Source organism: Canis lupus, chromosome 25 (assembly GCF_003254725.2).
Source record: "Canis lupus dingo isolate Sandy chromosome 25, ASM325472v2, whole genome shotgun sequence".
NCBI lineage: Eukaryota > Metazoa > Chordata > Mammalia > Carnivora > Canidae > Canis > Canis lupus.
This window is the reverse complement of record NC_064267.1, coordinates 30,101,321-30,116,862: the sequence shown is the minus strand read 5'-3', so window position 1 is coordinate 30,116,862 and position 15,542 is coordinate 30,101,321. Positions and strand designations below refer to the sequence as shown.

General features: G+C 45.3%; 1 protein-coding gene across 1 annotated transcript in view; it reads left to right on the top strand.

Annotated features, from left to right (window-relative positions):
- EPHX2 (epoxide hydrolase 2) overlaps nt 1-15,542 on the top strand; it is a 62,324-nt gene that overhangs the window by 28,377 nt on the left and 18,405 nt on the right. Inside the window, exons 10-12 of the mRNA XM_025463016.3 lie at nt 3,105-3,131; nt 5,386-5,471; nt 9,739-9,850. Coding sequence (XP_025318801.1) covers nt 3,105-3,131; nt 5,386-5,471; nt 9,739-9,850 — 225 coding nt within the window. The remainder of the gene's footprint in view (nt 1-3,104; nt 3,132-5,385; nt 5,472-9,738; nt 9,851-15,542) is intronic.

Here is a 15,542-nt window from a genome sequence, read left to right as displayed (position 1 = left end):
AGTGTGATTCTTAGTTTGTAGCATTCAATAGCAAAACTTCAAGCAAATAAATTGTAAAGGTCCAATTGGTTTTATGAATCAATTCAGAAATCGGGCAGCACCCCATATAGCAAGTACAGGGGAGCTCCAAAGGGCTACAGAAAAGAAAAGGTTTTTAAGGGTTCTACCCTTAAAAGGGAGTAGAAAGTAGGGAATGATTAGCAGAGAATCCATTGTTTTAGGCAAGGTCACCCTTGTGAGGGGAGCGGAGGAGGCCTCTTGGTAATTTCCTCGTGCTGACCGGGAAATTCCTGTGTTGACTGTGTAGAGGCTACATTTGTAGGGGGCTGAAGATGCAGTCAGGCTGGGGTATTAAGTGACTTGGGGCCTTCACCTAAGTGATGCCATTTTAGGCCTGTGGCTTCTTTTTAACAGTAGGAGGTGGAAGTCACACAGAGCTAATCTTTAGTCTCTGTGATTAATTGGAGAGTGAAAAGCAGCTCTCTGATGTCTCTTTGATGGACAGGAATCCTATCTGATCAGGGCCCCACCCTCATAACCTCAGTGAACCTTAATGACTTCTGTAAAGACCCTGTGGTCTTCAAATGCAGCCACACTGGCGGATAGAGCTTTAACATGTGAATTTTGAGGGACACAGACGTTCAGTCCAGAACAAGACTTCCTGACACCATCCAGTAATCTGTCTTTGGGGGAGAAGGGTGGAAATAAAAACTGCTAAAATAATATAAACTAAGTAATTGCATCAATACTGTGTGTCTATCTTGAAGAAAAAAAAAATAAATGGTGCGTATTTTAACCAGTGGAACCTGTCACCTGCTCTTGCCTTCAAATATTCTAGTGGGAGCAGTGAGGGGCTTGCCCATTGTTTCCTGAACCAATGAGGCCATCCGTGTGGCCCTGGGTTTGTGGGGCAGGCATGGGCCCAGAGATAGCCAAAGGAATCAGAACACCTTTACAGTTCTTTGTCTTTGAAGCTGGCACTGGTTGTAGGCAGAATTGTATGTCCCCACCCCCAGCCTGTCTCCCCCAGAAAAGGTGCCCATATTTGGTGCATTTCCACCACAGAATTGAGACCAGAGTGGAGAATATCTGTATACTTACTTTTTAATGCTCTTAGGATAGAGAATACAAGGGCTGTGGGGAGCCCTTTGTCTTTGCCCTGCCTCCTACGGTCCTGCAATTTCCACCTCTTTGCTTAATGTGGAAGAACAAAAACAGAGCCCTAGCCCAGAGAAGGGAAAGAAAATTGCCTTTCATTTTGGAAGCACCTTAAAGAGTAGATGATGAAAATACAGTCACATATATTTTTTTAAGTCTTCAGCCTCTTATGGTGCAATCTCCGCAGCCCCCACTGAGAGCCTCCATCTGGGGAACCAAAAAGCAAATTAGGATTACTTCTCAATTGGTAGAAAGAGAGGTGGAGTCAAGGGCCTGGAAGCTATCCAAAATAAGGCTGTCTACATGGTAAAACAGGATAGCTTTGGGGCACCTGGATGACTCACTGGTTGAGCGTCTGCCTTTAGCTCAGGTCATGATCCTGGGGTCCTGGGATCGAGTCCTGCATTGGGCTCCCTGTGAGGAGCCTGCTTCTCCTGCCTATGTTTCTGCCCCTCTCTCTGCCTCTCATGAATAAGTAAATAAAAATAAAGTAAACAGGATGGCTTTGTACGTTCTGGTGTTGAATTTTTGAAATCACATAGACCTCGAATCAATCCCATTTCTACCACTACTAGTTATGTGGCCTTGGCCGCATCATTCAATCTGTGTGAGCCTCAGTTTACTTCTCTGTAGAATGGAGCTGCCGCTTCCTCCCTGCAGTTCTAAGTGAGGGGAAAGGAAGTGATGAAGGTGAGGGGTGTGGCACAGCACCTCTGGCCATGCTAGGGATGCACAGATGCAGCTTCATAGATTTTTTTTTTTAAGATTGTATTTATTTGACAGGGCACAAGCACGGGGAGCACCAGGCAGAGGGAAAGGGAGAAACAGGCTCCCTGTGGAGCAGGGTGTCCAGTGTGGGGCTCAATCCCAGGACCCTGAGACCATGACCTGAGCCAAAGGCAGACACATCACCCACTGAGCCACCCAGGTGCCCTGACTTTTTTATGATAGCAAGCAGAAGTTCCTCATATGGGCGCAGGTGAATGGGGGTAGTGTTGACAAATTAGATGGGACCACTTAGGAGGAATGGGGCTTCAGAACAGGGAGCCAGTGTGGCTTTCTGCAGAGGTTGACAGGCCTGCCTGTTGGTCACTGATTCATTCTCTCCACACCTCTGCTCTGTCCTCCCCTCTACCCCTGTCCCCAGTAGAATTCCCCTACTTGCCCATTCTGTACCTAGCCCAGTATGACAGCTCCGGCCCTGATTCTGGATGCCCCTCATCACCAACACCTCCACACATCATAGACACCTTCCCCAGACTCCCTGCTGGCTAGCTGGTGTGGCCAGGTTTCCTCATCAGTGCTGCGGGATGGGGGCAGGAGCTTGCTGTCCTGGGGTTCTCTCTTTGTCCCCAGAAGAAGCTGTGATTTATAATGGATATGGCCCCGTTGAGTGCTGTGCAGTAACAGACCCTGAATAACTTACTGTGAGTGTCTGGGATCTGCCTCGATACTGAGATGATGCTAGAAAGGGAAGGGAGAGAACTCACAAGCTGGGAAGTGACTGTACGTCATATGAGTGCACTAGGGCTGCCATAACAAAGTACCACAGACTGGGTGGCTTCAACAACACAAATGGATTCTCTCACCATTCTGGAGGCTTGGAAGTGAAAGGTCAAGGTGTCAGCAGAGTCTGAGGCTTGCTGTCAGTGTCCAAATCTTTGGTTCTCATAAGGACACTGGTCAGCTTGGGATCATGGCCCGCTCTAATGACTTCATTTTAACTTAATCACCCCAATCACCCTATCTCCAAGTAACAGCCACATTCTAAGGTACTGGAGGGGAGAGGTTAGGGCCTCAGCATGTGAATTTGGGGAAGACACAGTGCAGCCCCTAACAAAGGAAGACACAGGAATTCTGTGTGTTTCTGATTTTCTTTTTTATTTATTTATTTATTTTTTGTTGTTGTTGTTGTTTCTGATTTTCTTGTGTGTTTTCTTTCTTAGGAGATGGTCACCTTCCTGGATAAGTTGGTAAGTAATTGTCTTGAACTGATCTCTGGAGAGTTCTGTTTGGGTGGGCAATTAAAGATGTAGCCTTTGAAAGTGTCAACTGTTAGAGCCCCCCAGGTGAGTGGCAAGGGCAGGAATGGCACCCTTTGGGGCAGCGGGAGGCAGGGTAGCTGGTCAGGAGGAATTACAAGCACAGGGATGGCAAAATGTTCGGAGAACAATATAGTGCCAAGTTTGGGCGTTTTTGGTTTTGATTGTTTGTTTCATGGAAAGTATTTTCCAGGGAACAGGATTATCTCGGGTTTGAGTTAGGGGTAGAGAGCTTTGCTGGCTGGCATCAAGAATTTTGGAAAATAGCCTATAGACTAATATTTCACAATTTTTAAAAATTGATGCCCCTTTAGAAATACCTAACATCAAATGCCTTCACTTAACATTGTTTGGAACGTCAATGACAAACACAACGCAGACCAGCGATGATGATCGGAGACTATACTTTTGCTTTTCACTCACAGAAGATTGAGATTGTAATTAGGTAGGACACTTCTCCCATCCTGAGTTAGGTCACGGTGGCAGGGTGAGGACACTGCAGCTAAGCCAGGACTGTGGCAGTGGAGGGATAGCTGATAGAGGACCTCAAAACTATGGATTTAGTCCCTATTTGTTGGATCTGAGAGTCAGGAGGAGAATTTGAGATGACTGGTGGGTTCCAGTTCAGCAGCAAGGCATGGTGGCAAACACTGTAGGAAATGAGGCAAAGACGTCGTGGTCTCTGCCCTCTGCAGATTCTCAGTCCCACAGAATTGGCTTCGGATCTTTGAGAATGGTGGGGACATCTAAGAGGATATGGCCTAGTGCGGCCACCCCAGTTCTGACTCTAGAATGACCTCCTATCTAGAAGACTTCTAGCTGGCTGAGAAAGTCTCTTACTCTGATTGTTGAAAGAGAGCCCTATGGTTGTTGGCCGGGTGGGGTAGGTGTCCCTCCCTGGCCCAGTCATTCCTGGGACCCTGGGGAAGGAAGCCGGGCCCGTTGCAGGAGAGGTGGTCATCTGCCACCTGGAGACAGCCACTGAAGCCATCGGGGTCAATGAGTTCCCTGAGGAGAGGCCTTCAGGTTGCACCATGAAGTACTCCCATGTGACGGGGAGAGGAAGGAGTAGACTCAGTGAAGTGAGAAAAAGAGTCTGGAAAGCATAGTGTCACAGAAGCCCAGGGAAGAACATTGCAAAGGAAACGTCTGATGCCACAGAACAGTCAGAAGAATGAGAGCCAAGAGGAAAAAAAAAAAAAAACTATTATGAATCATGAATAGCCTTTGAGAGGGAAGTTTTAGTGGACTCAGGGATCGCAGGGAAAAGGCCAGGCTTCGGAGATGTATGACAGTTACCAAAGAGGCCACTGGGGTAGATCATTGTGAGAAGCTGGACACAGAGAACAGAGGAGTGGCAGGGAGCTGAGTTGGGAGCTGCTTTTCAAGATGATGGTGAGGCTGGGCAGGCTCGGGGAGGCTCTGATGTGGCTAAATGCAGCCAGCAGGGTGGGGTGGTGGGGAAGAGCCCGGTTTTAAATTGGGGAGGCCTGGGTCTGAATTACCATCCATGTGGCCTGGGCAAGTCATCTAACCACTGTGAGCCTGTCTCCCTATTTGTAAAACGTGTATTAGAAGGTTATTGGAGGAACTCCAGATGGTAGGTATACACACTTAGCACAGTGCCTGTGACATAGTAGGTCCTCAATAAACAGGAACTGTTGTCATTCCTTGTTAGCAGCAGCAGAAGAAAAGAAGATGCTGGTAGAGAGGAGGGCAATAGAAATGCCTTTGAGGTTTCAGTGGTTAGTTAAAGGAGGAAAGATCCAAAAAGAGTGGGGAGTAGAATCATAATCACCCAATGAAAGATGAATATGGAACACAGGGAGGGAAGTCATACTAACTTTAAGACAAAAAGTAGAAAAAGAGGTAAGACAAATTTTGATCTGAGAGAAGGTAGAGAGGGAGAGGGAATTTGGGGTCAGTGGCTTTAGGGTTCTGAGAAAATATAAAAGATCAGTCACCTTTGGAGGCTCTTGAGGCTGGTCTGTGTGGGAAGGGAGGCTTGAAGAGGGTGGACGTTGAAGTTGCTACTGTGGGGGCAGTGGAGGAGGAGTCCTAGGAAGTGAACAAAGGGATTGCTGGCTGAGGCTTTGGGCCAACAGGGAGCACGGGGCCCCAGGGCTCTCACCTCCCCATCCAGGAAACTTGCCCACATTCAGCTCCCTTCTTTATCCTTCACTAGGGCATCCCTCAAGCGGTGTTCATTGGCCACGACTGGGGAGGCATGCTGGTGTGGAACATGGCTCTCTTCTACCCTGAGAGAGTGAGGTAATTAGGCTTTAGGCATCAAGAGTTTGGATTTGAATTCCCCTTAGAATCCTTCCTTGGGTCTTGATCTCCAGTAAATTCTTGAAAACAAATAGGTTATCTGGGAGTGCAACATCTAGCTTCCTAGTACCCATTGAGCCATTAATAAGGAGGACTTAATGAGCTATGTCTTAGGAAGCAAGGCCTGTCCGGTAATGGGACTGATAACTCAGGGCCTGGGTAGCCAGTGGGAAGGCAGAAGAATGGTGGTAGATTTTGGAGAGAGTGGGTGAGGCTTCAAGGGTGGTGGAGTCATAGAATTGAGTGCCAGAAGAAACTTCAGTCCTGGACTGGGAGTTAGGAAGCATGGCTTTCAACTTTGCCCTGACCAAGCTGTGTGACAAATCACTTCACCCATCAGGCCTTGGTTTCCTCAACCACAGAGTGGTAACTCCTTTCAACTATCCAACCTGGAAAATGCTATGCAGGTGTCAGGTTAGAATGGCATGTTGTGACCACCACCACATCATTCATAATCATTCTTAGAATGACATCAGGGCACCAGTGGGAGCTTTCAGAGGACAGGTTTTGAACCCAGAGAGCCAGGTGGCCTTTGTGGCCACACCCAGTTGAGCGGGCAACTGTAGTTAAAGCCTATGTGAACTCCCATTCAGCCTGGGTTCTTAGCATATTAAATAAACATTATCCTTCACAGCCCTCTGTATTTCCCTAAATGATCCATTCACTTTCTCTTTGGTGGGACATATAAGAACAGAAACAGTGGAAAATTATGTTCAGCCCAACATCAGTTCAAATGGTAGGATGATATCAAAGACCAAAAGGAATCCAACACTTCCTGAAATATTTTTAAAGTTTTTGCACTCTTGTGTTTCTGATCTCTTTAGCTTCTCTGTCTGTCCTCTCTTTCATTCAGAGTTGAAATAAGAGCTCAGTTCTTAGGAATTGGGTCACTAGAAAGTTACTGTACAGACTGTATTAGATGCTTCTTAAAGAGGACAAAAGGAAATAGAACAACAGGCTTATGATCTCTACCTTGAGGGAAGTGAAACACCTTCCTGTTGTTCTATTAACAACTTAGTCTCTCTCTCCCGTGAGAATTTGAGAATATTTAACATGAGCCCAGTGAAGTTATATTCAGAATAACATTAGGTCTGACATACACAAGCATGCTCTGGATTCCTGTTCCTCCTCTCATTGTTCTCTTTCCATCCCATGTGTCATTAGTTTGGTAGTAGTTGCTCCTTCTCCATCTGCGCTCATCAAAGCAGCCCTGTTACTACACTCCTGGAGGGTGGGAGCAAGCCAAGACCCCCTTCCAGGGCTGTACATAGTGGGACACAGCATCTCTGGCCCTGGACAAAGCTGACTTAAGAATATTATTGCCATTGAACATCTTTCTGGCCAGAGAATGAAAGAAAGTTCAGGGTAGAGCCCACCTTTAATTGGATTTTTTTTTTAAGATTTTATTTATTTATTCATGAGAGAGAGAGAGAGAGAGGCAGAGACACAGGTAGAGGGAGAAGCAGGCCCCATGCAGGGAGCCTGACATGGGACCCAATCCCGGGTGTCCACAATCAGGCCCTGGGCTGAAGGCGACACTAAACCCCTGAGCCACCCGGGCTCCCCAAGATGTGGATTTTTTTTTAAAGAATCTTTTATTTTTATTTTTTTAGAGAGCAGGGGGGAGAGGCAGAGGGGGAAGGGGAGAGAGAGAGAGAGAAACCTAGGTAAGCTCCACACACAGCATGGAGCCCAATGTGGGGCTCAACCTCACAACCCTGAGATCATGACCTGAGCAGAAATCAAGAGTTGGAAGCTTAGCCAACTGAACCACCCAGGTGCCCCCTGGAATATTTCTTTAAATCCTTGGTTTTGGCATTCAACTGAGATAAACTATAGGGACATATTTAATGTAAGGGTCTTCTTACATGTTTGACCAAGAATACTTTTTTTATCTCCTTTCTTTGACAATCATCTAGAAATTCTGCTCCCAAAGGAGACTGTGGTTTAGCTTTCTCCAATCCTTATGCGGTTGGCACCAGCTTTTATATGCTAACATCTCATGTGATGATGATAATTTTTTTTATATATGGAATAAGCTGTATGTCAAGGCAATTGAAAAGAAAACCTTCATCTGCTCAGAATATTTAGATAAAGCTAGAGTTTCTTGACTTGTGATTTAAGTAATGCTTAAAATAGATTCACTGGTAACACTAGAAACCTTTAGGCATTGGTATAATTTATTTTATAGCCTCAGCTGCACTGTCTAATGGTGGCTACTGAACATTTGAAATGTGGCTGTTTGAACTGAGATGACTCTAAGGGAGAAATACCTTCCAGATTTCAAAGACTTAATACCAAAAAAAATCTTATTAATATTTCTGTATTGATTATGTGTTGAAATTATTATTATTTTAGATATATCATGTTGAATATTAAATTATTTAAATCAACAGTAGATTTTAAATTTGTATTAACAATATTAGTATCATTCAGTTAATATTAAGTAATATTTTAGATTAATCTCACATGCTTCTTTCTACCTGTTTTAATTGGCTAGTAGAAAATGTTAAATTATGTGTGGCTCGCATTATGCTTCTTGGCTGGCACTGGCTAAACCTCAGCACTGCTTTTCCTGATTATTTCATTTGTCCTAGTTATCTTGCTCCTCCTGGTTTATATCTCCCCAAGATATTTTCTCTTTCTTATTTCCCTTTTGGGAAGGAGTTTCCCTAGGATCAGAGTAGGTACGGGATCCCTTACTGATGAGCCAGACTAACTGTGCTCCTGGCTGACTTCTATCAGCCCTGACTTCATGTGGTCACTCAGATCTACCCCTCTGTTCTTTATGGGACTGAGAAATCACTCACTGCCATCCTGTTCCTCTTGGGTGACTAAAGTAGTAGTGTGCTGGGCCTCTCCTTGCTTCTGGTGTCCCTCTCTGCATCTGTGTCATATATCCCTGCTTGATACATCACTTCCTGACTGCAACTTCAGTCTGCTCCTCCCCTCTTCTCAGAAGCCCTCATAGTTTTCTTGATTTTCTACAGCATCTGATCCAGACTCGCAGCCCTGCATGTCTAGGCTCTCACTTGCCTTGCTGGCTTTATTTCACAAGATGCCTCATTAAACACTTGGCCTGGGCAGCCCAGGTAGCTCAGTGGTTTAGCACCGCCTTCAGCCCAGGGCCTGATTCTGGAGTCCCAGAATCGAGTCCCATGTCAGGCTCCCTGCATGGAGCCTGCTTCTCCCTCTGCCTGTGTCTCTCTGTCTCTCCGTCTCTCATGAATAAATAAAATCTTAAAAAAAAAAAAACAAAAAAAAAACACTTGGCCTCTCACCACATAGATTTTTTCTTTTCTTTGTTTTTTTGGCTCTCTCAAACTCAACCCCAAACTTTGCCCCCTTCTAGAATTTGCTAATGCTACCCCATGGTATTTCCCTTACAGTATTGTTTCCCCTTCCCTACACTCTTCCACCCTTAAAAGACAAGTTCAGATGCTCTCTTTTTCATGAGATTTTCCATGATGCCCAAATCTAGAAACTCTTTGTCTCCTTGAACTCCCATGTGCTTGTGCTATTCTTATGGCTCGTATCACAGTTTGTTTTGTAATATAGTCATGGGTATATTTGTCTAGCCTTTTTAAATTATAATGAGCTCTCTGAGTATTGATTTTATATCTTCTCTCCCCTAGCATATAGCATGGAATTAACACAGTGAAGCGAGTGAAGGAAGGAAAGAAGGAAAAAAAGGAATGCATTTTTAGAAACTATAATCTAATGAAGGTTGATATACTGCACATAATGTGTGTTTGTGTGTGTGTGCGTGTCTTTGTCTAAGGCAAGAGGGTGAGAAATACTGCAGTTTGGGCAGCCCCTGTGGCGCAGCGGTTTAGCGCCGCCTGCAGCCCAGGGCGTGATCCTGGAGACCTGGGATCGAGTCCCGCGTCGGGCTCCCTGCATGGAGCCTGCTTCTCCCTCTGCCTGTGTCGCTGCCTCTCTTTCTCTCCCTGCATCTCTATGAATAAATAAATAAATAAAATCTTAAAAAAAAAATACTGCAGTTTAGTGGGGGAAAAAAAACAAAAAAAAGCCATAGCCTGGGAGTCAAAAACTCAGAGTGCTGACCCATCCTCCCACACACTGCTAGTCAGAGATCTTATATATATCCCTTTCTTGTTCTGAACTTCCGTCCTGATGTGTAAGGTCCTTTCTGGTTCATACAGACTTCTTACAGGGTCTGTGTCTTCGTGTCTTCTTTCCACAGGGCAGTGGCCAGTTTGAATACTCCCTTTGTGCCAGCAAATCCCAATGTGTCCACAATGGAGAAGATCAAAGCCAATCCCGTTTTTGATTACCAGCTCTATTTCCAAGAACCAGTAAGTTTGGGACTCAAGAGTTATGATCCCACCAAGGTTTTTGTTCTTCTTTCTCCTCTATCTCTCGTTCTCCCATTAGCTTGATTTTCTCAGTGCCCTTTCATTTTCCATGGCATTAGTCAGAAATGATTTTACACATGGGCTCAAGTGAAACTGGCTCCTCAGCTCAGCTGGCCCTTCCTGGGTGATGACACATTTCTGTGTGTGTGTGTATTTGGGGTGGCAAGGGGAAGGGCATAAGGGTGATGGTGCAGTGAGTTCTCCTGTTTCTCCAAAATTGTGGAGTGGGGAGCTGAGTGCTGGTTTGGAGCTGCTCTTTCTCAGTTCCATGGCTGAGAGGCTAACAAAGGCCACTGATTGTTGGTGACAGCTCCTGAGCCCTTGCCAGGGACCTGGTACCTCACTTGCTGAGGACTGGTTTGTGATACAGGGAGCATCAGAGCCTAAAAGCAGGCACTAGGCCGCAAGTGTGCTTTGAGATATGTATTCTAGGTATCACTTCATGTGCCACAAAGCCCAGAGTACCTTTCAAAGATGCCCCCTGGACCTTGGGTGACACCTGTGATGGGGTGTCACTGTTCCCTTTCAGGGGGATTCACTGAGGGTAGCATTGTGAGTCAGAATCATCTGGCCTCATCTGAGGGGGCACTGCCACTCATCAACTCTTAGGTTATGGACCCCAATGTCCAGCTACATCTGGGTAATTCCAGAGAGGATAAGAGAAGTTTGCTTAGCACTCTGGAGAGAGAAGGATGGATTGAATTAATAAAGAACACAGGAACATACCCCCACTTCTCTCTCCCAGACTTTGCCCTTGCTGCTCGTAGGAGGTACCATGCCCAGCAAGGGTCACACCATCCCAGTTTCAATTTGCCAAGTAACTCTTCTCTAAGAATGATTTTAGGGATGCCTGGGTGGCTCCATCGGTTGTCTGACTCTTGATTTGGGCTCAGGCATGAGCCTTAGGGTCATTGAGCACCAAGTCCATCCTATGCTCAGTGGAGAGTCTGCTTGGGATTTTCTCTCTCCCTCTCCCTCTATTCCTCCCCCTGCTCTCTCTCTATTGTTTCAAATAATCTTTAAAAAACAATAACATATGCATACACACAAACAACAATTTTGATTGATAAGTTGATACCTTGGAAGAGGAACTTTTTTTTTTAAGATTTTAGGAGCCCAACGCAGGGCTCGATCTCACAACCCTGAGATCATGACTTGAGCTGAAACCAAGAATTGGACACTTAACTGACTGAGCTATTCAGGCCCCCCTAGAAGAGGAACTTTTTGATTCAGGCAACACTCATTCAGAAAGACACCAGCAGCCTCTGGCAACATCATGAAAAGATGCTGAATATATCACATTCTCCATTAAAGCCAGGCCTTACTGTACCCAGAGTGCAGGAAGTGGTGGGCTCCCTTTGGCTTGAATTGAATCAACACATCTTTAAGTAGTGTACTAAAACATGTTTGAAGTACTTTCAACACGTTTGAAGTAGTCTTGAGCTTGAAGGATGGATTAGATGGTGTATTAGTCAGCTGGGGCTGCCATAACAAAGTACCATAGACTGGGGTGGGGGCATAAATAATAGAATTTATTATCTCATAGTTCTGGGGCCCAGAAATCTGAGATCAAGGTGTCTATCTGGTTGGTTTCTTCTAAAGCCTCCATCCTTGGTTTGTGGATGGCCCCCTACTTGGTGTGTCCCTACACGGGATATCCTCTGTGCATGTGTGTTTCTGTGTTCAAACTTCCTCTTATAATGACACCAGTCCTAGTAGATGAGGGTCTAAGGTAAAGGCCTCATATTAATTACCTCTTTAAAGACTTAATCTCCAAATATCATTACATTCTGAGGTATTAGGGGCTAGGGCTTCCTAGGAATTAGGAGGAGATATGGTTCAGCTTCAGCCTATAACAGATGGGTAAGGGGAAAAGGAACAGTGCCCTTGGTGAAAGAAATGGGAGGAAGGGACAAGATGGGGATGGTGAAGGGGAAGGGGAAGGGGGCAGACTGTGAGAAGTGCTCTAGTGCCCTCTTTGGAAGGTTTGGTCAACTGGGACAGGAAGGAGGTGAGTGTCCTTGTGGCCTGGACACTAAACCCTGAGCCTGTAGTTGATGTCAAAAGTAGTAGAGAATCCTTGTAGGTTCATCGTCCGGTCATAGATGGCCCCATGAAAATTCTTCCAGCAGGACTGGAAATCCGAATCCCAATCTCAGGTGTAATGTACTGCCTGCCACCCTTTCCCAGGTGTTTGCTTCACCCCTGTGCATCTCACACTGAAGAAGGCTCTGGTGGTGGGGAGAAAAACAAAGTGTTGGTTGTAGGTGCCTCAGTGGCAGCTGCCTCGGCCTTTGGGAAATGGGGACGGAACAGGACCCCACCCAAAACTGGGAAGCTGGTGTGTGGATTCCTCTCACCTCTTACCTGACCCTTTCTCAATCTCTGCCTCTGCTTGGTCCATACTCCCAAGAGCCCTATCCCTTCCCACCACCCTCTGTGTGCCCAGAGTATCCCCTTTCCAGAGGACACGCCCACCCACAGGTCCTTCCATCACCAGCACCTCATGCTTCATAGTTACTTCTCACCCTCTTCCCTCTTCCCTAACCCAGCCCCCATGCCCCATGCCTGGGCAACAGGCCCTCAACACTCAGGCCCTAGCTGCCAGGCTGCACCATATGGGGGATGCACAGGGGTAGGGATGGCATGGGCATGAAAGCCCTTTCTCATCCATTTGGATTCACCATTCAAAAGACTTGTATCTGCTACGGAACAGAGGTGCCCCACGACGCGGGTGAGGGGCTGAGCATGACAAATACACTTAAATGTCAGAAATGTTTTGACTGGTGTTTCTTATGAGGAATTAATATCCATTAATTCAAAAAAAATATCCATTAATTCATATAGCAGATGCATCTGCATCATCTCTTATGTGCCAGTTTCAGAGATGAGGTACAGTGTCTGAGGGTTGAAACAGTTCTTGGACAAAGAGTCAGGTAACACATAACTGTAGAAGAAGTCAGCTACTAGGACCATCATGAAGGCACAGCTTATTCTGGGATCTCAGAAGAAAACACAGTTAAATTTTTATTGAACGAGAGACATTTGAACTGGCCCTGGGAAGATGAATAGGATCTGTGTGAGTGATAGAAGAAGGAAGGGCATTCCAGAATGAGGGGACAAATGGCAGAAAATGCATATGAAACTTGCTTAATGCAGGCAAGTTATTTATCTCCCATAAATATCATGGGACATAGGGAGGTCCTAAAAAAATAGTCAGTGATCCTTAAGGTGCATTTCAGAAGGTCTGGAACATCTTGAAATGACCCGCACAATTTACTGTATGCGTGCATTTTCCCAGGGAAGGAGTTCCTTCCTCACTTCCCTTAGAACCGTAAGAATTCAATACAAGCTAGGAGCCGAAGGGTTTGGGGTGTCAGGCAAGGTGCAGGAATCAGGGGCATTGATATCACCTGGGAGTTTGCTAGAAATGCAGACTCACAGGCCCTTTTGCGATCTACCCAACAAGACTGCTTTTTAACAAGGTCCCCCTGGGTGACTCTTGTACACACAGTGCCCGAGGAGGCTATCCCAGCTTGGACAGCTCCTGTTCTGTGACTCAATTTCTATGATTCTCCAGCCTGATGATTCTCAGATGTCAGCATGCATCAGAATCACCTGGAAAGCTAGTTAAAACACAGATCACCAGGCTACACCCCCAGAGTTCTGCATCAGTGGGTTTTGGTGGCACCAAAGGATTCACATTTCTAACAAGCTTTGAAATGAGGCTGGTGCTGCTGGTCCTGGAGTGTAGCCTCAGGAAAGGGGCTAATCTAGTCATTATCCAGGTGGTGGTAGGCAGATAGCCATCCTTCTCAGTGAATTGGAAACTTCTGGGCAGCTATCCCAGTCAAGGATTGCTGGAGCGGATCAAGGAGGCCATTGACCCTATCTCCAATAATAGGTTCCCTGCAATGCAGTGGATCTCAGACTTTCTGGTCCCAGGCCCCCTTACACTCGTAAAAGCTATTACAGACCTCAAAGAGCTTTAGTTAATGTGTGCCAGCTATGTGTACTGGTATTTACCATACCAGATATTGAAATTTTAAAATACTTATTATTTCACTTAAAAAATAATAATGTGCCCATGTCGATGTAAGTAACATGTTTTTATTTTTTAATAATGTTTTCCTTAAAAAATATAGTGAGGGGGTGCCTGGGTGGCTCAGTCAGTTAAGCGTCTGGCTCTTGGTTTCGGTTCATATCATGATCTCAGGGTCGTGAGATCAAGCCCTGTATTGGGCTCTCCACTGGGCATGGAGTTCTTAAGATTCTATCTCCCCCTCTCTCTGCCCGTCCCCCAGGCATATTCTCTCTCTCTCTCTCTCTCTCTCTCAATAAGTAAATAAATACATAAATAAATATAAAATAAAGTAAAATAAAATAAAAAGAAACTCAAGGCCCCAAGTCAGTAAACCAACACTCAGTACCCAGCCTGACTGGAGCTTCAGCCCCCCACAAATGTAACCTCTATGCAGTCAACACCCAAATTTCCTGGTCAACACAAGGAAATCACCGAGAGGCCCCCTCCACTCCCCTCAGAAGGGCGACCTTGCCTAAAACAGTGGATTCTCTGCTTCTCTTTTCCTTCTTTTTACTCCCTCTCTACCCTTAAAAACCTTCCCTCTCCTGTAGGCCTTTGAGCGCCCTCTACTGGCTACACGGGATGCTGTCCCATTCATGAACCCATTAATAAAGCCAAATAGATCTTCAAAACATACTTGGTTAGATTTTTGTTATTTAACCACACACATAACATAAAATTTACCATCTGAACCATATTTAAGAGTACAGTTCAGTTACATTAAGAACCTTCGCTTTGCAAAAAAAAAAAAAGAACTTTTGCTTTGCTGTACAGCCATCAGCACCATTTGTCCCCAGAACTTTTTTTTCTTTTATATATGTATAATATATTATATATATATATATATATAATATATCATTGAAGTTCGATTTGCCAACATATAGTATAACACCCAGTGCTCATCCCGTCAAGTGCCCCGCTCAGTGCCTGTCACCCAGTCACCCCCACCCCGTGCCCGCCTCCCCTACCACTACCCCTTGTTCTTTTTTCCAGAATTAGGAGTGTCTCATGTTTTATCACCCTCTCTAATTTTTCCCACCCATTTTCCCTAGTTTCCCCTATAATCCCTTTCACTATTTTTTATATTTCCCATATGAGTGAAATCATATAATGATTGTCCTTCTCTGATTGACTTACTTCACTCAGCATAATACCCTCCAGTTCCATCCACGTCAAAGCAAATGGTGGGTATTACTTTTTCATCATGCAAATCCAAAATTATACCCAGTAAACACAAACTCTCTATTCCCTCCTCCCTCCAGCCCCTGGCACCCAGCATTCCACTTTCTGTCTCTGAATTCAACTATTCTAGAGAGCTCGTAGAAGTGGAGTCATACAGGAATTGTGTTTTGGGGGTTTGGGTTATTTCACTTTATACAGCATCCTCAGGGATGTTCCACGTTGTAGCATGTATCTGAATTTCCATCCTTTTTAGGGCTGAATAACATTCCACGGTATGTGTAGACCACATTTGGCTTATCCATTCCTCCTTTTATGGACACTCAGGTTGTAGTTACTACTTGTTTTGAGCACGGTATGCCAAGTGGT